At 45.4% G+C, this 21,265-nt stretch overlaps 1 protein-coding gene and 1 long non-coding RNA gene across 16 annotated transcripts in view; both read right to left on the minus strand.

Moving 5' to 3' along the window:
• Positions 1-9,014: 9,014 nt before the first annotated feature.
• Positions 9,015-15,684, minus strand: LOC111775342 (uncharacterized). 2 transcript variants are annotated; one of them, XR_011422617.1, is made up of 4 exons: positions 15,546-15,684; positions 14,347-14,476; positions 13,489-13,852; positions 9,015-10,633 (listed from the first exon to the last, which is right to left on the minus strand). It is a non-coding gene; the product is annotated as an uncharacterized lncRNA (long non-coding RNA). The 2 variants fall into 2 exon arrangements; XR_011422618.1 differs by lacking the exon at positions 15,546-15,684 and adding an exon at positions 14,764-14,942.
• Positions 15,685-20,405: 4,721 nt separating this feature from the next.
• FYN (FYN proto-oncogene, Src family tyrosine kinase) overlaps positions 20,406-21,265 on the minus strand; it is a 204,456-nt gene continuing 203,596 nt past the window's right edge. For all 14 annotated transcript variants that reach the window (XM_070225432.1, XM_023650949.2, XM_023650948.2 and 11 more), the window contains one exon: positions 20,406-21,081. In XM_070225432.1, coding sequence (XP_070081533.1) covers positions 20,873-21,081 — 209 coding nt within the window. In that variant the 3' untranslated portion in view covers positions 20,406-20,872. The remainder of the gene's footprint in view (positions 21,082-21,265) is intronic.

Below are 21,265 nucleotides of genomic sequence, written 5' to 3' on the forward strand. Positions count from 1 at the left end.
AGCTCCAAGGCACTTACTGCTCTCTAGGTGCCAGGGAAACAAAACAAAGTATTTCACACCAAAACGTCATTGACTTCTGATGAATTTTACCCCAAGGGCATTTGCATTCCATATCACTCTGGATCCAGTCAAGAGAGAGAAACTACGTGGTAATATAGATAGGGAAAATATAATATAAAGAACTATTAACTGGTAACAGGGGATTAAAGTAACACAGAGTTAGTAAGAAGTCAAGAGAGCTCTGAAGAATATAGGAATGGCAGATGAGGAGCCACAGCTACGCTTAGGGCTGAGAAAGTAATGGAGGAAGAGGCCTCCTGGGTTCAGATCCAGACCTTGTTGAAGAGGGCACAGCTGTGGCTCACTGGATGGCAGAGAAGGTGCTGTACTGGTGGAACTTGCTGGAAAGCTGACCTCTAGGGTGTCAGGGAAAGTTGATCACAGGGACATGTCTCACCAGAAATACTCTGCTGCAAAACCACCTGAGGTAGGGAAGTGCCAGGGAATCTGCTGGTCACTGTGCACTAGAGGAGCTGGGCACTGGAGAAGCTGCCAGTGCTGCAGAGCCTGGCAAGCCACAGGAGGCTGCCGAGCAAGCATAAGGGAACCAGGACAAAAAAACCCTTCTCCTGCAGTGTCTCTCCAGCATCCTCTGTTGACAAAGCGTAACATCGTGCCAGCTGCAAAGGCAAAATATTTAAAGGGTACAGGTCCATTTTTGAAGAACAGGCAATGAAGGAAGAGTTTGGAGGCGATAAGTTGATAACTGGGACACATTTTAACAGAGAAAGAGAAGATCAAGACAGTGTTGAACCCAATGGGCTGTTTCTCTAATGGTAAAGTTCCAGAATAGTCAGGCTAGAGAAGGTATTTTGGAGCAGGAGAGCTTTCTAACAGTCTAGAAATCAAACTATGTAGGTGACATAAATGTATATCAGGATGGAATGGGATTATTAAGTGTTCCTTCTAGGTAGGACACGGGTACTATTAGGCCCTAAACTCCTAGTTCAGGTTCACCACCATTCCCAGATGTGGCTGTGACAGCTAGATTCTCACCAATTCAATTTCTTTCAAGCACATGAGGAGACATTCCCCAGACTCCTTGCTTCTAGATGAAATGTGCAACATGTTCCGGTTGATGAAATGTGAGAAGAAGTAATAAATGCCACTTCCAGATCCAGCCTCTAAAATGTCCCATTAGACTGTCAGTTCACTGTCCCTCACTGATGGCCAGATGAAGGCAGGGGATCCAGTAGAGGGCTTCATAGAAGCTCTAAGGGATGGTGGTGCCACCAGACGAAAAGAGCCTGAGCCACAGCTCAGAGGAGAGATGCTCAACCCACATGAGACTAGAGTGTGACTAAATTGTATTAAGCCTCTGCAACTTCTGAGACTTTTGTTACTGCAACTGGTGTTAATTTCCCTGACTGATACACAGAGCAAATTAGACCCCTGGGATAGCCTCAATCTTAAACTGAAATAGCAGCGAGAGAGTACCCATCACTCATTTTGTTTGAGGTTGTCAAAACAAGGAAGCTAGATCATATATTCTCTTTGGATCTATGTGTCATAAGTGTGGGATATCAGAGTCCCAAAATAATTTTCCATGGCCCACGGTGGAGGGCAAAGCCTGGCAGCTAGGTTTGCCTACTGAACAGAACAAAGACTTAGGGTGAACATCAAGGTGTTCTTTTCTACCTTCTGGGAGTTAGGTGTTGGTACAAATAGGCTTGACATGGAGGTCCACACTTGGTCTCAGTGCACAAGGCCACTTGTCCTGGTGCAAGAAGCGAGTCCTTTCCCACCACAGCTCGGCCTTGGCCCCATCAGGTAGCTCCACTCCTGGTCCACACTGCGTGTCCCCGGAAGAGCCCTAAGGTCTGGGCTCCACTCCTCTCTCCATTATTCACTCAAGAGCGGAGGCAAATTTGGTCCCTTCTACAAATATTTAAAAAATGCATTGTCTTCCAAATTTAAATATATATATTTTAAATATATAAATACTTTTTTCCCTTCATTTTTTCTTTTTCTTTTCTCCTTTCAATATGTACAGACTCTTTTTGGGTGTGTATTGGTAAAAAAAGAAGGCTACTGCACATGGGTTTTCTGCCATCCACAAAAGCAGTGGGAGATACTCCTGTGGCCTCTTCTATCTTACGCCTGTCAGGCTTGAAAGCCAACCAGGAAACACGGCTGCCACCTCAGCCCGGGAGGGGCTTCCCCTGGATCTTTGTGATTCCAGGCCCTTCGGAGACCTGCTCTGACCCTCAGGTGCTGTCGTTATGTGACATGTGACGCCAGCGGGGTTAGCACAAGTCTCCTGAAGGCCTGCCTCCTGCCATCTGACACCTCGTGAGTAAATCACTTTTAAGAGCGCATGGCTCCGTATAAAGTTTGTGCAGGATAGGCATAAATTCGGGTCTGGAAAAAGCCCAGTTTCCCGTGTGACAGGCAGCTAGCTGGTGTGCTTTAACAGCCGCTTGCTTCCTTTCCGGGGCTGCAAATTCTATCAGCTGGAGACCTTAGGAGCAGAACAGACGACAAAATGAGGGTCTGCAGAGGGAGAGAGAGATGTCAGACACTGGCACACGGCATCTCCCCGAATCCTAGCTCAGCACAGCTTCTAATATGGGGAGGTTTTCTTGGTGCAGGAAACCTGTCACGCTGAAGGCACCACCCTCCGACCCCAAAGAGACACCTGTCTGGAGGATAGGATGATGGCTTCAGAGAAAACAAAGAATTAGAAAGACAAACGGGGAGTGTGGGTGACAGTTTTATTCTCTGACACATGGTTACACGGTTCTACATTAGAATTCTCGTTTGGGACAAAGGCTCCCCCAAAGAACTCACTGAACCAAACATTTTTAGGGGCTTTTTACACTGAAATCCAGATCAGCCCCCAGATTTGCTGCAGAATCCGCATTTTCAGCTCTGCCTTTGACTCAGCAGGATTGCACAGGTTGACATTTGTGAACACGTGGGGACCCTGGAGTCTACAGCGTTGAGGGCTTTTCACACACCTCAGCCGCAAACCACATAGCTCTGAAAGACTTGCTTATGGCAACGGCTAGGCTGCCCAAGATGTTACAAATCGTTGCTCTCCAAAAAAAGGTGGATGTTGAGTTTGGAAGGGTGAAGGGGATGCCGAGGGGGTGGCGGGGTGGGTGTTGGAGGAAGGGAGTGTCATCTTCGAAAACATGAAGTGGCACATCAGGGTTAGACCTGGAGCATCCCCAAGTGCCAGCGCACAAGAGGCGCCTTGCAGGTTTGGAACTGGGTGGGGCCGCAGAGGAGGCTGGGTGGCACTGGGGGCCATGAACTCTGCTCTGGTGAAGACCTGGAACACTAATGCTGAAGCGACTCCTTCAATCCTAAGAAAGACGAAGTGGAGAAGAGAGGAGGCACAAAGCTTCAAGGGGTGATTTCTGACCGAGGGTGTCCCATAGAAACTGGGCCGCGCCAGAGAAGGTGGCACAGTGCAGAAAGTAGAAGTGGATTCTGGCACTGGGCAGTCGGCACCCAGTTCCTGGCATCCCCGACTTATTGGCTGTGTGACCTTGGGCAAGTCCCTTAGCCACCTGTTTTCCAGTTCTCTCAACTATAGGGGCTAACAGCCTTACTACGTGGAAACTGGTTAGAGCAGAACATGGCACATCAGGGGTTAATTTAGGAGGCGTAGTCATCTAAGCGCCCCACCCATAGGGGAAGAAAAGGAGATGGAAGTCTCTCTCCTCCTCGTGTTCAAGGCCACCTTATGCTTCACGGCCACAGAAACCCTGTTGGCAGACAGACCCAGAGGGCCAGGCACATACAAATCAATGCAGAATTAATACTTCCCTGGATTCAGGCCCCATGGGGGGGTGGGAAGACCTCGGGGCGGGGAGTCAGTGGACCTGGTTTTCCATCTCAGCTCTGTCACAGGAGTCATAGGCCATGCACCAAATCTTCTTGGCTTTCATTTATTTATAGACTTCTACAGCAGCTGAGTGGGGCCTTGAAGTCAATCTAGTTTATATTCGTAATGTGGACAACATCTACTATCAGCATCTATTGAGAGCTTCCTGTGTGAGACACTGTGCTTAGTGCTTTATGTGAATTAGCTCAGACAGAATTACCTTCTGATATGAGGTAGTTACTATAGTTACTACTTTTATACACGTTATACAGATGGGAAAACTGAGGAAGAGAGCAGTTAAATGACGTATTTCATATATATTACCTCATTATCAAATTAATATACATGAGGTAGGTATTATCTCTATTTACAGATGAAAAACTGAGTCTCAGAGACATTAAAACTTCCACCTGCCCCCCAAAGAGAGAGTAGACTTAAATTTAAGTCCTTATAAAGTCTCTTTTAATATGAGTAGTCTTTCTCAATTATTTGATTTTTTTATTGAGGAATAACTTACATTCAGTAATGTGCACCAGTCTTAAGTGTGCAGCTCAGTGGATTTTTTTTTCTTTTTGAAGAAGATTAGCCCTGAGCTAACTGCTGCCAATCCTCATCTTTTTGCTGAGGAAGGCTGGCCCTGAGCTAACATCCATACCCATCTTCCTCTGCTTTATATATGGGATGCCTACCACAGCCTGGCTTTTGCCAAGCAGTGCCATGTCCGCACCCGGGATCTGAGCCAGCGAACCCCGGGCTGCCGAGAAGTGGAATGTGCGCACTTAACTGCTACGCCACCAGGCCAGCCCCTCAGTGGATTTTTATTACATTTACACTAATGTAACCACCAACTTGATCAAGATGTAGAACATTTCCTTCACTCCAGAAGGTTCCTCAACACCCTCTCCCAGTTAATATCCTTCAACCCCAAGAGAGTCACTAGGCTAACATCTATCACCATTGGTTAGTTCTGTTTGTTTTTGAACTTCACATAAATGGAATCATACAGAATGTACTGTGTTGTGTCTGTTTTCTTTCATGCAACATTCGAATTTTGAGCTTTTATCCGTGTTACAGCGTGTATCAATACTTTGTTCTTTTTTGTTGCTGTGTAGCATATTTCTCTGTAGGAATTTATCCACCGTTCACTGGTCCATTCTTCTGTTGATGAACCTCTGGATTGTTTCCAGTTTTTGGCATAAAGCTGCTATGGATATTCATGTGCGAGTCTTTTTGGTGGCGTGTGCACTAATTTGTCTTGGATATATACCCAGGAGTGGAATTGCTGGGACCTAGGGTGGTAGGCATCTGCTTAACTTCACCGCCAGTTTTCCAAAGTGGTGGACCAAATTCCTACTCCCCCCAGCAATGGACGACCTGTGGTTCCTCCACGTCCACACCCAACATTGTATGTCAGTCCTTTCGCTGCTAGCTGTTCAGTGCTATCCTAGTGTGATTTTCATGTGCAGGTCCTTGCTGGGTAATGTTGTTGACTACCTTTTCCTATGCTTATTGCCATCCTCTGTTGTGAAGGACCTGTTCAAGTCTTTTGCCTGTTTTTAAACGAATTGTCTTTTTCTTAGAGATTTGTAGTTCTTTATATATTCTGGGTATGAGTACTTTGTTGGAAATATGTATTGCAGATATCTTCTCCAAGTCTGTGACCCGCTTATTCACTTGCTTAATGCTACTTTTGATGAACATAAGTTCTTATTTTTAATAAGGTCCAATTTATCATGTTCTACATTGACAGTTGAAATTGTTTAAAGAAAGCTCTGTCAACTCCAAGGTCGTGAAGATATTCCACTATTTTTAGAGACCTATTGTTTACCTTTCATATTTAGGAAAATAATCCTCCCTCAAATTAATTTTTGTGTGTGGTGTGTGAAAGTTCATTATTTTCCACATGGATATGCAAATGATTTGGTGACATTATCTTGAAAAGACCATCCTTTTCCTATTAGATTTCAGTGGTGCCTTTGTTGCAAATCAAATAACTCTGCACGTGTGCGTCTCTTTCTGGAGTCTCTATTCTGTTCCGTTGGTCTATTTGGGAACCCTTGCTCCGATCATACTGTGTTTCACAGTTTTACAGTAAGTCTTCAAATCTGGCAGGAGAAGTCCTCCAACTTTGCTATTCTTGTCAAAATGGTTTTTGCGATTCCATTCTATTTCCTTATAAATTTTAGAATCTTCTTGTCAATTTCCATAAACATTTCTGCTGGGATTTTGATGGGGATAGGATTGACTCTGCAGATCAATGTAGAGAGAACTGACATCTTAATAGTATTGTTTTCTGATCCATTAAGATGGAATATCTCTCCTCAATTATTTAGTTTGAATAACAATAATTTGAGTAAAACTTTAGTATTTTCAAATGGTTAAAGATAGAGTTACCACGTCATCCAGTAATTCCACTGATAGGTGTATACCCAAGAGAATTTAAAACATATGTCTACACAAAAAGTTGTACAGTCTTCATAGCAGCATTCTTGACAATAGGCAAAAAGTAGAAACACCACAAATGTCCATCACCTGATGAATGGATAAGTAAAATGTGGTCTATCCATACAATGGGATATTATTCGGCAATAAAAAAAGTACCAATAAATTCTACAACATGGATGAACCTTGGAAACATTCTGCTAAATGAAAGAATGGCCAGTCACAATGACCACGTATTGTATGATTCCATTTAAATGAAATGTTTAGAATAGGCTAATCTATAGAGACAGAAATAGATTGGTGGCTGTCTAGGGCTGAGGGGGTGGGAAGGGAATGGGGTGGGGGCTGATACCCAACGAGTGTGGAGCTTCTTTTGGGGTAACGAAAACGTTTCTAAAATCAATTGTGGTGACGGTTGGACAACTCTATGAATATACAAAAAGCCATTAAATTGGATACTTCAAATGAGCGAATTGTATGGTATGTGAATTATGTCTCAATAAAGCTGTTTAAAACATTTTTTTAAGTTATTTTGCCCATAGTCTATATTTATGGGTTTAGACACATTTTAACACACATTAGGTTTTGACACATTACAGTCACATTCTGAGGTACTTGGTGGGGGCTAGGGCTTCAACATATGAATTGTGGACACGTGCCATCAAAAAGAAAAATTTTACGTATTTAAAAATGTAGACTTCTGGGTCTCGCCCCAGGATCAGAAAAGTCCAGGAGTCTGCATTTAACTAAAATTTCAGCCCCTGTTGTCTCAACTGCCTGAGCCAGCAGTGAGCTCGCCAGGAGGCAGCCAGCCAGGTAAGAGCTGATGAGCTGACCAGCCAGGGCCGAAGACAAACTGCAGGATGGCCCTGTGAGCCGGACGGGGAGGACAACTTTATGTGAGGGTCTTTCAGTTTGAAGAAAGCCCAAGGGGCATGAAGCTCTAGAGTCATTCAGCTTCTGGAGAAAGTCCCTGTGGATGCCGGCATCCTCTCCCCACAGCAGCGCTTCTCCGTCCAACCGTGGCCCCATCCTCTGCGGGAGCATATTTGAATCTCTGACGGGTAAGGGGAGGTACTTGAGATAGTTATATTTATCAAAAGAGGGCATAGCAGTGAGGCAGGGCGTCCCTTCAATGTGGCCAGCCCAGGGATAGGACATTGGAGGCCATTTCTCATGGAGACATTCTCATTATGAAAAGGACAAGGTAGGGGGCAGGAATAAAGCCAAAGAGAGTTTTCAATATATTGTTTGACCAGTTGCATCTCTAAAACCAGGGGTTTGCCCAGAAAAACAATGCCTTGTGCCCTATAAGTTTTGATCTTCTGGCACTTTCTGCTGGAGGTCAGGTTCATTAAATACAAAAGGGCGGCACCTCCTTGAAGTGCTGGGGTTGAGGTCCTGGCTGAAGCTCTCTGCCCTGCAGCCCCAGATCAAGTGGTAGAAGAGATGTGAGCTGGGCATCTCGTCCTGGTATGATGGGAGCCCTGTCATCCTGTTCCCCAAACCCCAGTCCGATTTCTGGGCTGCTCCTGCGAGACTGACCACAGGTCACTAGTCCCTGTCACAGAAGGACTTGCTTTTTCAGGGGTTGAGTCAGGCCAAGCCTACCTGGCCTGGCCTGTGGCTTCTCTAAAAGCTGAAGGCCCCATGGCCAAGACTGCCCTGCCGCCCCACCATGGGGAAACACCCACAGCTGTGCCCTGGGGTGCTCCAGTCACCAGCCTCTTTGGTGTCCCTCCTTGCCAGCAGAGGCAGACTGTGACGGGATTGCCAGGGCTGCCCAGACCAGAGTTGAGGGTGGGAGATTTCCATGGACTGAGGCAAGTAGGTTTAAAAGGAACCCAAAGAAGAGTGTCATGCGATTGTTCTGCAGCTACACGTTTCCAGTGGGAGGAAGGTGAGAACAGAAAAGCGCACACACCCTCCACGACAAATTCCTGGGCCTTCTGCCAGAGAAAGCCTGATTCAGCAAGTCTGGGGAGGGGCCAAGAAACCTGCATTTTTAAAGATTCTCCTTTTGGGAATGCACAGGCAGGTTTGGGAACTGTGGTTTTAGCTTGCCCTAGTTGGGGTTTGTTCAGGAAGCTTGGGAAGGGTCAGAGGTCAGTGTGAGATGGTGAACTTTGCTTCAGGATTTGGGAGCCTCCCTCCCTCCCTGGGCTCAGGGGCAAGGGGTTGGCTCACCCCATGACCTAGAACCCAAAAGCCAGCCCCCTGGGCCAGAGAGAGCCTGGGGCACTCAGGCTTGGGGGAGCATCACGCCGGGCATGTAGCAGGGTGAGCAAGCCCAGGGCTGAGCCCCAGGCGGAGGGCCCAGGAGGAGCTGTCGGGCCCACTGTAGTCAAGATCCTGATCAGGGAATTCTCACACATTTGCAAATGCAGCTGTCTGCACATGCAGCTGCTTTCTGTTCTCGATATGGGTCCACAGGATCTTGAACTTGAGTGGACACATGTCCGCATGCAATACAGACACACCTTCTCCTGAAACATTTGAGGCCAGGCATGCTTGTAACTCCGACAAAGGGCAGCACTCTTCAGGTTCCTGGGCAGCAATGGAAGCTTCTTGTAAGTCAGGCCTTCCAGTTTACCAGCCAGTTTCAGCAATAGGCGCGGGCGCTTTAACTTTAGACAAGAACAATCCTAACACAGTAAAGAGACAACAGACTCTCCGCCAGGCTAAAAGTTTCAGAAAGTTTTATATTACAGCACCAAATCCAGTGTTATGGTTCCAATCAATTCAGGAAATAAATGTCTACAATTTATTTGGGTCTCTAAGACTCAGAACTCTTGGCCAAAAATGTGCCCTTTGATCTTCATCCCTTTAATCTGAAGCATTCTCTAAATGCATTTCCATTTTAATGAACAACGCCTTATATTGGCATGATATTCTGTGTTGAAGAAACTCAGATTGTATTTTAGGATTCCAACTCTTGGATTAAAATCAGTATAATATCCGAGAGCCTAATGTGTGCCAAGTTCCTACCCTCAGTGAGCAGAGAGACAAAGAGGAAAACTCAGGGAAGAGTGGGTGGCGAATGCTGTGGAGAGACAAGAAGCCAAGTGTGGGGACCTCTCAGGAGGGAGCTATCACTGTGACCGTGGGATCAGAGAAGGCTTCAGGAGGGAGCAGATGTTTGAGCTGGGCCTCAAAGGATGGAGAGGCTGTTAAGAGGAAAGAGGGCAAAAGAACATTCCAGGCCAGGGGAAACGACTGGAGCAGTGCAGAGCATGCTTGAGGAGTTGTAGGCAATCCAGTGTAGCCAGGATCTAGGGTGGGGTTATGGGAGAGATGGAGAGATGAGGCTGGCAAAACAGCTGAGCTGGACTGCAGTGGCCTAAACACTCTTGAATTAGCTTAAGTGATGAGATGGTCTTCTGCAAGGGTTCGTGCAATCTCACAGAAATGGCACTCAGGAAATACAGCTGGACCTCCAGATACAGGAGCACGGACAGCAGCTGTTGCCAGTCACCCCTTCCCTCGCGGCCCATGATCTCCAGCTACTGTTCCCCCTTTGTCCTGGTTCCTTCCATGCAGACGGTGTCATCTGCCCCCCCATGGGGCCAACTCTGGCCCTGACTCAGATTAACCTGTAGGCCAAGTGTCCATCACTACAGCCTCTCGATTCTTGGTTCCAACCTGAAGGAGACAATATTAGCTAGGGGCTGGTCAATGGATTGGTTCCTCCTGGTCAGGTGTCTGCCCCTGGTATCATTCACCTGTTCTGGTTGAGGGGAGGGTCACGTGGTAAGAATGTGACCTTCAGCAGAGGGCGTAGTGTTGGGGGGAATTTAAAGAAGAGGTGGGGGCTGGGCAGGCCTCCAAATGTGTCTTCTTCCACTAGTGGGGCTCAGTGGGAACCATCACATTTTTTGAGAAGGAGAACAACACAGTCAAAGCTGTGCTTTTAGATTATTGTCCAACCTGTGAGCAACAGACTGAAGAGGAAGGGGAGGTTGCCCACACGGATCAAACGACAACCGTGTACCAAGCACTATGCTGCATGCCGTATGAATATCACTTTATTTTGTCTTCACATGAGCCCATTTTACTTCTGAGGAAACTGAAGCTAAGAGGCTTGGAGACGTGAAGTCACGTACCCAAACTCACACCACTGGTGAAGTGGGAGAATTGGGATTTGAACCTAAAATTGGTCCAGACTTGAAATCCACACTTTTCCACCACACCAAGCAGGAAATCAGCCAGGACAGCCTCTCACGGACGTCTGCAGGTGCCTCGTGCGCCACAAGTCCACATCAAATCCGTCATCTCCTGCTTCTTTTCTGGTCTCCTCTGGAAGGGGACAGACCTATTTTATCTCTGTTAATGCTATCACCATCTACCCAGTCACTCAAGCCCAAGTCTCTCTAAATCTCAGTTTCCTTCTCTGTAAAACAGAGGTAGTAAGAAGATGTCCCAAAGCTTGTGAAAATTAAGTGAGATGATTCTCATGAAGGGCTCAGAACCGAGCTTGGAGCTTGGCAGGTGGAGTGTGCAGAATGGCAGAGAGAGCCCTCGATTGGATGTGGGGGACAACAGGAGCGTCACTTGGAGTTTTATTTGTCTAATTCAGGAGTTGGCAAACTTTTCTATAAAAGGCCAGATAGTAAGTATTTTCAGCTCTGTGGGTCATACTGTCTCTCTTGCAACCACTCAACTATGCCATGGTGGGGAAAAACCAGCCAAAGACAACACGTAAGTGAATGGGTGCGGCTGTGTTCTAAGAAAACTGTTATACAAAAACAAGCAGGGGGTTGATTTGGTCCTAGGGCTGTAGTTGGCTGTCTCTTGGTCTTTGTTCTGGCTCCTTCCATGAGGGTGGGGCCGTGTCTGTTTAGTTAATAGATTTTTCTCCAGGGTCCAGCATGGTGCCTAGCACATAGTAGATCCTCCATAAATATTTGTTAAAGGAACGATTAAACGAGAAACAAGCAGCAAGAACAAAAGGATGGCTGAGAAGGGACAGAACTTAGGGGATCATCCAGTATCAGCTGCAAGGTTCAATGTAGGAAATAGAAACCATACTAGGTTTTTTAAGCAAAAAAAGGTTTAATATGGGGAATTACAGACTTGGTGGAAGAGCTGGGAGAGAGGGCTTTACGCTGGTCCTCCGGGGATGACTCTCAGAATGCAGCAGAACCAATCAGCCACGAGAGCTGCCACCTCTGCCACAATTAGGAAGATGGGACTTGAGAAGCTGCCACGGGAACTGTTGCCCTTAAGAACACCGTGGCTGCAATACAATGGTCAGAAAGTGGTCAGAAAGCCTAGAAGAGCGTGCCACTGCTGCCGCCACTGTGTCTGCCTGCTTGTTGGGAGGTGGTGTCTAGCCACTGCCACCTCCACAACAGACTCTTGACACCCGTGAAGCTGGAGACTGGGCATCAGTGGCTCCATGATCTTGCTTTCCAGCAGAAAACAGTCAAAAGCTGTAAGAAACTGGCTTCCACCTCACTTCTGCCTTCTGAACTTTGTGCAAATAAGTCTAATTGGTAATAGCGTAATTGATCCTCATGATCCTAATGGGAAGGGAGTCTGGGAAATGTAGTTTTTAGCTTCCTCAACTCTGCAGCATCAGGAGGCATCCTAGAGAAATGTGGGAACGGATTCACACCACGTTCAGCCCAGCCTGTACATTCTGGTGATCCATGGCTGCAAAACGAACCATCCCAAACTTAGTGGCTTAAAACCATAGACATTTATTTCACTCAGAAATTTGAAAAGTGGGCAGGGCTTGGTAGGGGCAGCTTTCCTCTGCTCCGTGAAGAGTCAGCTGGGGTTGTTCACTTGGTGGCTTGACATGGGCTCCGCCATGTGAGCAAGCCCACACGGCCACCTGGGAGCCCAGGTGCAGAGGAACCCAAGCCCCAGCTGAGCTCCTGGGCGGCAGCTTGCATCTACTGACCAGCCACGTGAGCCCCCATGGTGAAAGTGGCTCCTCCAGCCACATCTGAGTTGCCCTGGTGACACCGTGGGGAGCAGAGAGGCCCCTGGGAGCCATGCCCAAATCGCAGACTTGTGAGTAAAATAAACGTCTGTTTCTGTTTCCGCTAATAAATTTTGGGGTGGCTTGTTTTGCAGCAAAAGATCACCAGAACGTGCAGGTTGTGCGGAATGTGAAGGAGGTGGGGGGAGGGGAACAGATGGGGTAAGCAACAAGAAACAAAGCAGCCAAGGCTGAAGAGGAGTCATGGTTGACCTAATACAAGTACCCTGCTCCCCGGTACCCCCAACACTCAGACTTAGGAGATTCTAATGGCGCTCTGCTACATTTCCATTTCCCCTACTATTCTACCCAGTGTGGTTTGGGCTGCATCCGCTCAGCCAGCAGGCCAAATCTAGGGCTGACTAAAGAGCCCTTTACTCTTATAAGTACTGCTGCCTGGGGGCTCTTTGTCTCTTTCAGAAACTGCCCCTCAGCAATTTGTGATCAAGGCTCAAAGGTTTAGATTTTGAAATTGCAAACTGTCATAAAAAGGCAAGACTGACCTACCGTGGCTCTGAGTTTTACAGACTTCCAAGGTAACTCAGGTGGTTTCCAACTACAGCGTTGTCTCATACCGCGGTGCCAGTTGTGTACTGCACAATTCTAGGGGGCACCATTCACATCATCTCTTGGCATATCTATTACAATAATTTTCTGGCTGATGGCAGCAAAGTGTCTTGAGGTAGGATAGCTTTTTCCAATTTGCAAAAAGGCAATTTCTAGCTAGTGGCAGGAGGCATAGGGAAAAACCTAGTGTCAGATAAATCTTAGGCTAGTGGCAGGGGTAGGAGGGAGAGAAGCAAAGAGTGGGGAAGAGTATTAAGACTTGGGAAGGCCCCTTTGGCCAACCAAAATGGGCACCCGAGAGAGAAGTATGGAGATTTATGAGGTTCAAGGTTCAGCCTCGTGGGGCCAGCAGGGTTACAGAGGAGGCAGGATTAGGACAACAAAGAGAAGCAGACAGAATCAGCCACAGATTTGCCCTGAAAGGTCAAAAATCTAAGGGCTAACTTTAGTAAGTAAATAATGGCCCTTTGTGGAGAGACGAGGATGAAGAGAATGACTGAATATCTAATGAAAACTCTATAGTTCTCGTGGGGGTGGGGAGCAGGGGTGAAGGATGGGGGAAGGAGGAGAGCGAGGAAAAGCAACAGTGACTGACCCGGGAGGGCAGCGTCGAAGTGAAGGGTGGCTGGTTCACCTGTGGAATTCCACCCCACCGCCGACAGCTCTGGTTCTGAAGCCTACATCAGTCACGGACAAACACCATCACTCATCGCAAGAGCACAGCTTTTGAATGTCAACGTGGATTCCGTGACGACTTTTCATTTCAGAGATCGTAGGTGGCAAAATCGTTATAGTTGGAACAACGTTCTTCATTTTGCATTTGATTCTGAAACAGAATCCTGGCCAAGCGAAGTTTTTTGTTCTATCTACGCATCTTCCAAGGTCTCCTTCCGCTGCTTGCACGTTTCTTTTGTTCTCGGCTTGCTGTTTTAAGCATGGCAACATTTCCATTTTCCCTACTATTCAAAAACAAGTACTTATTTGAATTAGAGCAGAAAAATACTGACTAGAGGGAAGCCTTGCTTTCCCCTCTCGCACACGGTGAGGTCATGGTTTAGTGATAGCAACGACAATGATTGATGCCTCACACTTTCACATAGAGACCTTCAACGTATCGACAAACAATTTCCGAAATTTGCAGGGGACGGGAGGGAGGTGAAGTGGCTCACACAGGATTGTGCTGATTACAGCCTGATTTCTCCTCCCCTTCCCAATTATCTCACGAATTATGCTTTGGTGAACTGTACTAGAGCGGTTCATATTTTAAATCAAACCAAAGTCCACTGAAGTAGGAAAATTATGCATTTTACATAAATGATGTGGGAAAATTATTATTCAATTTTTAACGAGGTTCTTCCATCACTTTGCTGTGCACAATGTAATATGGTTAATTTACCAGAAAGCATTGTTATTCATTCCCTAATTCTCTAGGCAACTGCTGCCATTTACTTACCATTTCCTTGCTGCTCTCTGGGAATTGACAGACCTTCTGGCTCCAGTTAGGGTGGTTTGGGTTCCAGAAAGATCTCCAGAGGCTCCGCCTCCCTCCTGGTGTCTTCCTGCACTCACCCCTTGGGAGGAGTCTAAAAATGAAAGGATTCACATCCCTGGATTTAGTTTATGAGTGGCTTTAAATAAATCCTTTTGTAAACATACACCAAAAAAAAAAAAAAAAAAAAGATAAAATCTCTTGCTATTTAGTAATATTTCCCCACAGTATTACATGTACGCTTTTCATGAAAAACACTATCTGAATAATACCCATTTCATTCTCTCTTGCTTCCAATTAGCTACTCATTGATTCTTACATAGCAAGCACTTGATAATTAACCAAAGGGAAGAAAATTCCAAAACAAAACGACCAGAAGACCTCACAACTGCTAGTGTACGCCTCCCTTCATGAGTTTACATGTTGCACCTGCTCACGACACTTCAAGCAAAATAGTCAGTAGAGGGGAGGAAAAAATGCAATGGGCTCGTAAATGGGAGAAAACCCCCACCACTTGTTAGGAAGAGAGGCAGAGAGGAGTCGTTACAAGCCTCTTTCCTGGCAATTCTTTTATTCTCATGCTCTATAAATATAGTTCCAACTACATTCCGGCGGGGACACTGGAGCCAACGACCTGCCTGAAACCTCACTCTCTGCCCTTTTATGGTGTTATCTACCAGCCTCTCCTGTGAGCAGCTCACTAAGAGTAAATGATGTACTGATATACTTTTTAATGTGTGTGTGTGTGAGAGAGAGAGATTCAGATTTTTCTTGGCTTGGTTTTGGTTTTTTTTCACTTGGATGCATTTGCTGAGTATCTTCTATATTTAAAGCATGAGCTTGCCCCTAACGGGGGTTGGGAATCAGAAGAAAACACATCTAAAGGCAAAAAATAATGGACCTGCCATTAAGCAATACATAATCTACTTCTCCATGTCCTTTAAGACTAAGTTCAGGCATCGCCTCCTCCAGCAAGCCTCCCTGCACTCCTCACTTTGGGACGGATGGCACTCCTCTGCTACCACCTGGCAGAGAGCTTACTGCGTCTATCTTCTATGGGTGTCCATCCTCACTGGACTGGCTTTCTAGCGCTAAGCACAGGGTCTAGTCCATAATAAGTACTCAACAAATGTTTGGCGAAGGAATGAATGGTAAGTCCTTACACTTATCCACAGTCTTATCTGCCATCATCCCATTGCCTTGAATAGTCTTGGCAAAGGACTTTTTCATCCAAGCTCTGGTTTCTTCCTCCTTGTCCAACGTCTCCATCCTGTCTACTCCCATTTGCTACCATCTTGGACCAGCAGGCTGACCGACCAGACCTTCCCTTTTAGGTGGCTCTGAATGGTTTTTTTTCTTTCCATCATCAAACCCCCTCATCTTCTGTCCCGTTCTCAGTCAGGGGGCTGTTCTTTGCTGAGTGAAAAAAGGGAATCAGATAAGAGACTCCATATTAAAGGGAGTTAATGTTACCTCTCCCAACTACAATATTTTCATGTTGGCAGTAATATTTTATGGACAACATCTTCACACTGTGATTCTCAAGCAGGGCACAGGAATGACTTCCCAGGTCATGCAGAGGGGTGCCAGTGACACTACAAGCCATCACCTGGTAAACAATGCACAAGCTGAAGGTCTGGGAAAATAATTTTATATGAAGACAAAAAATGGATATTTTAGAGAGAATATCAAGTTATCATAAAATTACAAGGTTAGAGTGAGACCTTGAAGGCCCCAGGTCCCAGAGGGTACAAGTTTATTCCCATTGGTGTTGGGATGAGTCCTGGGGAAAGGTTTGGGAAGCACTAATGATGTTCAGTCCAGGCTATAGACTGGGCCTTCAAAACATATATTGAAGACTGGTGGCCACACATTCACAACGGGCAGGGCTCGTGTCTCGGGCAGCTCACAGCCAATCCCAGTGTGCTCAGTAGCTTCTTGGGTAAGCGTGTCACTCGCAGGTCAACCATTCGCCCCTTGGACAGCATCATCCATCTGACCGTCATCCATCCAACCATCCACCCAACATCCGCCATCAGCTTATCGTTGCTCTAGGTGCAGGCAGAGCAGTGGTGAACAAGTTAAGCAGTTTCTGTTCTCAAGGAACTCACAATCTGGCAGGGAAAATGCATTAAAAGAAGTCGTATTCTCAAACACATTATTAGAAGAGTAGTAAGTATTCTGGAAAGGAGTATAGTGTTCTGGCTGCTGGGGAAGCAGTCATTTGTCACTGATCACATTCTCCTTAGAATAGTTGCTGCCACACTGGAAAACCACTTATTTTTATTTTCAGTCCTCAATTTTTAAATAAAGGTATACTATCCCCCACTTCCATGGGATTCTGAATATTTGGCATGTTCAGAAAGAATGAGGTACAATCTAGGAATTTATTATGAAAAATTTCTGGGAATATAGGTATATATAAATTATGAAGTTCTATTTCTCATTTCAAAGATAGTAAAGATACTAATTTTTCATTATTTTCTTCTCGGTAGTTGTAATCTGTTTTTGAGAATTAGATAAAATAAACATATATTATTGGTACTTGCTTTAGGAAATCTGTACCTCACAATATCATTTTTAGAATAAATTTACTTGAGCTCTCTTCCCCCCACCAAATTATTTCTTTCCTTCCTCCCTTCCTCCCTTCCATCCTTTTCTCTTTCTCTCTCACCCTCCCTCTTTTCCCTCCCTCCCTCCTTTCCTTTCTTCCTTCTAGCAAATAGTTTGGACAGTCTAATTGAATTCCAACAGTTTAATATATAATGGTAAGAAAGCCAACAAAAGTCATCTAACTCCATTAAAATACCTTTCAGGAACAAATTGAACAAACACCATTTTATCCAAATACAACTTGTTAGGAAATGTTTACCCTGTCAAGTGAAGTTCTCTTGTGCCGAGCCATGACAAAAGAACAGATGACATCCCTTATGCCGTGGGCTTCAGTGCAATTCTCTGCGTACTGCTGAAAACCTTCCCTTCTTTCAAGACTCATGGAAGACCATTCCAATTAATATGGTATATACATTCTTAGGGTCCCCTAGGAAATATCAGGTAAGACTTTGCAGTTCCAATGCTACTAGAAAAATCCTCTGGTGCCAAAATTTAGCCACAGGAGGATTTCTAGCTTTCTCAAGGCAGGTAAACACCCTCTGGCACTTGTCAGGAAATCTTCAGTAGTGTGGCTGTATTTGAGGCATTATGAGCACCCTTAACTTTTCTCGTGGATCTGCCTGGTTCCCCATACACCTTTCTTTGCCATGACCAAGGCACTGCCAAATGCATCGTTTGCTTCCACCTACACTCTGATGCTCTCACACGTGGGAGGCCCCACATCCACTACAGGCTCTCCGTGAACCAAGCCATCTCCTAGCCATCAGGTCACCGTGAACCAAGTGGCCTCAGAGGAGAGTGCGAGCCTCAGTGAACACGGGAGAACAGAAAGCATTCTGTCACATTTACAATGTCTGGGCTTTGTCGACTTGTCTTCTTTCGTAGGTTTATTATTTGCTTTTAAGAAGGTAAAAAGAAACAGTTTATTAGGAAGGCTCCCGATGCAGCACAGCAATGCCAGATGCCAGCTCTCCTGCGAGAACAGAGCAAGTACTCATTCACTACAGATCACTACAGACAAAAAGTCTTTCACTGTTGCTTGCTGCTGAGCTGCCTTTCAAGATACTTTTCTTTCTTCACAAGAGAACTTTCTGGTCAATGAATTCAGTTCCCTCACCTCAAGCTTCTACAAGTTGTGAGGGAGAGGGGCTTTTGGGGAGGTGCTGGGCCTCCCCGGAGGCGATGTTTCATTTGCCTGGACTTGTCTACTCAGGCATTTCTTGACAGCACATTAGTTTCTTGGGGAAAAAAAAAAACTGCAAACATCTCTGATTTCTTTGTATTTATAGCTACTCTTTTACTTTTATTCTGCAACCCTACTCTAAGTGTTCCAGAATAGTCCTGGCACGCTGCATTTCATGAGTGCCTTTGAGTTAAGTCAAGTCCTTGGTTGTGTTTCATATGAGAGAATACACAATGAACTCAACTGATGAATTAAAGGCTACTTTGGTTCAAAGAGATCATGTTTTTTCTTAAAGAATCTCTGTTTAAAACAGGTTGTCATGACATTTTCAGATTTTCTTGAACAACCAAGTCAAAAATATAAACAAAAACCCTCCAGAGAATATTTTCAAATTATCCAACCTAGTGGGATGTGAAGATTAAAAACAGTGATCTTTAAAAATATCTTGGGGCCAGTCTTGTGGCATAGTGGTTAAGTTCATGTGCTCCACTTTGGTGGCCTGGGGTTTTGCATGTTTGTATCCCTGGTGGGGACCTAAACACTGCTTGTCAGGCCATGCTGTGGCAGTGCCCCATATACAAAATAGAGGAAGATTGGCACAGATGTTAGCTCAGGGACAATCTTCCTCAGCAAAGAAAAAAAAAAAAACTAGAACGTGTTAATAAATTGCCCAGTAATGTGATAATAATTGTAGGTAATAAGAGCTTTGCACCAACAGCAAATCTTACCCAACCCCCTCATTTTGACAGACAGGACCTGCAAGCAAGAGATGCCAGGTGGCTGCTCGAGGTCCCACAGCTGAATGAGAGCAGAGCCAGGCCTGGACAGTTAGCTGTTCTATGCACTGGCCCTTTGACCACACCAGGCTGTTTTCTGCTCAGCAACTTCATTACAGAGGTGGAGGGACACAGGGCAATATATACACTGACTCCAGGACAAGAAAGATTCTTCTTGTAATTGTCTCTTTCTCCTACAAGTGGGACACAGAAAATTCCAGTTAGAGAAAATTTCTGATAAATTAAAATGTTTAGGTATGCCTCATCTTGCTTTAACAGTCCTCTGAATTAGCTAGACAATAGCCTAGCCTTTCCGAGGGTAAAACAAAAAACCACTCCAGGTGTTCTGAACATTTCTGTCATCTGGAAATCACTGCACAACGGTGAAACCCACCACATGACTCCTGACAACCTGGTGTGGGGACAGATACGTCACTAGAGTACCTTCCATGATTTGATTTAAACAAATGAACAAAAAAAAAATTCAAATGTAAAATGCTCTCTTTTTAATTACTAAATTAAGAAAGTTAAACAATTTAAAAATGTAAACTCACAAATAAATCATAACAAAAAAGGAATTAAGACTTCAGAGTTGCTACTCAGTATTAAAAACCCAATAGAAATAGGCTTTTTGATTTGTTGTTAAACAGACGTAATTCAAGCTTGGTACAAACAGTAACTAAAAATGTAATACTTTTTTTTTTTTTGTGCATCCCCGTGAAATGTAAAGTAGTGCATAGTTATTCCACTGGAGAACTCTTGGACATAGAGAAAGTCATTTCATTAGCAGTACAGGACATTTAAAACACTTATCTTACAATGGGAAATGTACAACCCCCACCCTCACCTTCCCCGTAAGTTTTAGTTGTATGAGAATTCAGCAGGTTGCCACGACTACAATGCTATGGGTTTTAGACCATTTAAATGTGGTTACAATGTTTATTAAATTAAAAAAAAGTCTGAAACACTTCAGCATTCGTATTTTTATACAAGAAGTTTGTGTGGTATCCGTTTTCCAGTTCCCCCGGTGGTACTGGCCGTTTGCTTGCTTAAATATGCTCAACTCTTAAGTTTCAAGAACAAATCACAGTTTAAGTTGAAGCAAATACTGGAAACAGAACTTGGGAAGTCAGCGTGGGGGCTGCTGAAGAGTCAAAGGAGCAGCCACCAGAGGTGCAGTCATGAACCAAAAAGTGCAATCCAAATCAAAAAGAAAAAAAGAAAGAAAGACTCATGCTTTGCAAAAGCCAAAAAGGAGGCCACTGGTTTTCAGAATGACACCAGTGCTTTTATGCTGATTTTGCCGGAAAATCTTCACTCCGGGTCCCGAAGCTTCGTGGCCCAGCTTGGCCACGGTCTCCACGTTAGCACCCACATGGTGTGTGTACAGGGATGGATATATGATACATATTCATGTTTACAAAAAAGAAAAAAACGAACACCTGTCCTGATTGGTTTTTGTTAAAACATGAAAAAAAATTTTATTGTTTTAGACAAAGAGGCCACTTTTGGAAAATAATACTTTTTTTTTTTTTAGTTGAATCAGGTGAAGACAGAGTTAAAATCACATAGGATTTGCATTTTAAAAAAAGGAAAGCACGAGGAGGATCGTTGGCACTGGAGTAACTATTTACACTGAACAGAGGTTTGGCCTTTTACATAACATCGATACAATGCATTTTCCAAAGTCTGAGAAATAACAAGATTCTGTCTCGTATGCTTCACAGAGGAGGTTCGGATTTGGGGACAAGTGTCATTAATGAGGGCCATGGAAGTTCGTCAGCTTCAGAGTCACATGCAATCTGATCCTGGACGGTTCTGGCTGCTCTGCTTGGAGCAGCTGGCTACGGAATTGGAAGCTAATGGGGAGGGGGCGGGGAAGCCTCCTGGACGAGGCCTCTCTCTGCAGACCCGGGTCTTACAGGTTTTCACCAGGCTGGTACTGGGGCTCTGTCGCCGTGAAGTAGTCCTCCAGGAAGCCCTGCAGGTACTCGAAAGTGGGCCGCTCTTCGGGGTCCTTTTTCCAGCAGTGGATCATGAGCTCGTGGAGAGAGATGGGGCAGTCCTGCGGACAGGGCATCCTGTAGCCGCGCTCCACCTGCTCCAGCACCTCCCGGTTGTTCATGCCTGCAGAGACAAGGGAGGTGAGAGCGGGCCCCTCCAGCTGCGGGCCGCGACCCCTGGCCCTGGGCCTCCCCCCACCCCTTGGCTTCTGCTTTGAGCCTGCATGGGGTTAAAACATGCTGAGGGCCCCCATCTCATGCAGAGCGGAAGCCTACCTTACATGGGACACCCCATCACTCAGAAATAT

The sequence above is a fragment of the Equus caballus genome, chromosome 10, assembly GCF_041296265.1.
Source record: "Equus caballus isolate H_3958 breed thoroughbred chromosome 10, TB-T2T, whole genome shotgun sequence".
Classification (NCBI taxonomy): domain Eukaryota; kingdom Metazoa; phylum Chordata; class Mammalia; order Perissodactyla; family Equidae; genus Equus; species Equus caballus.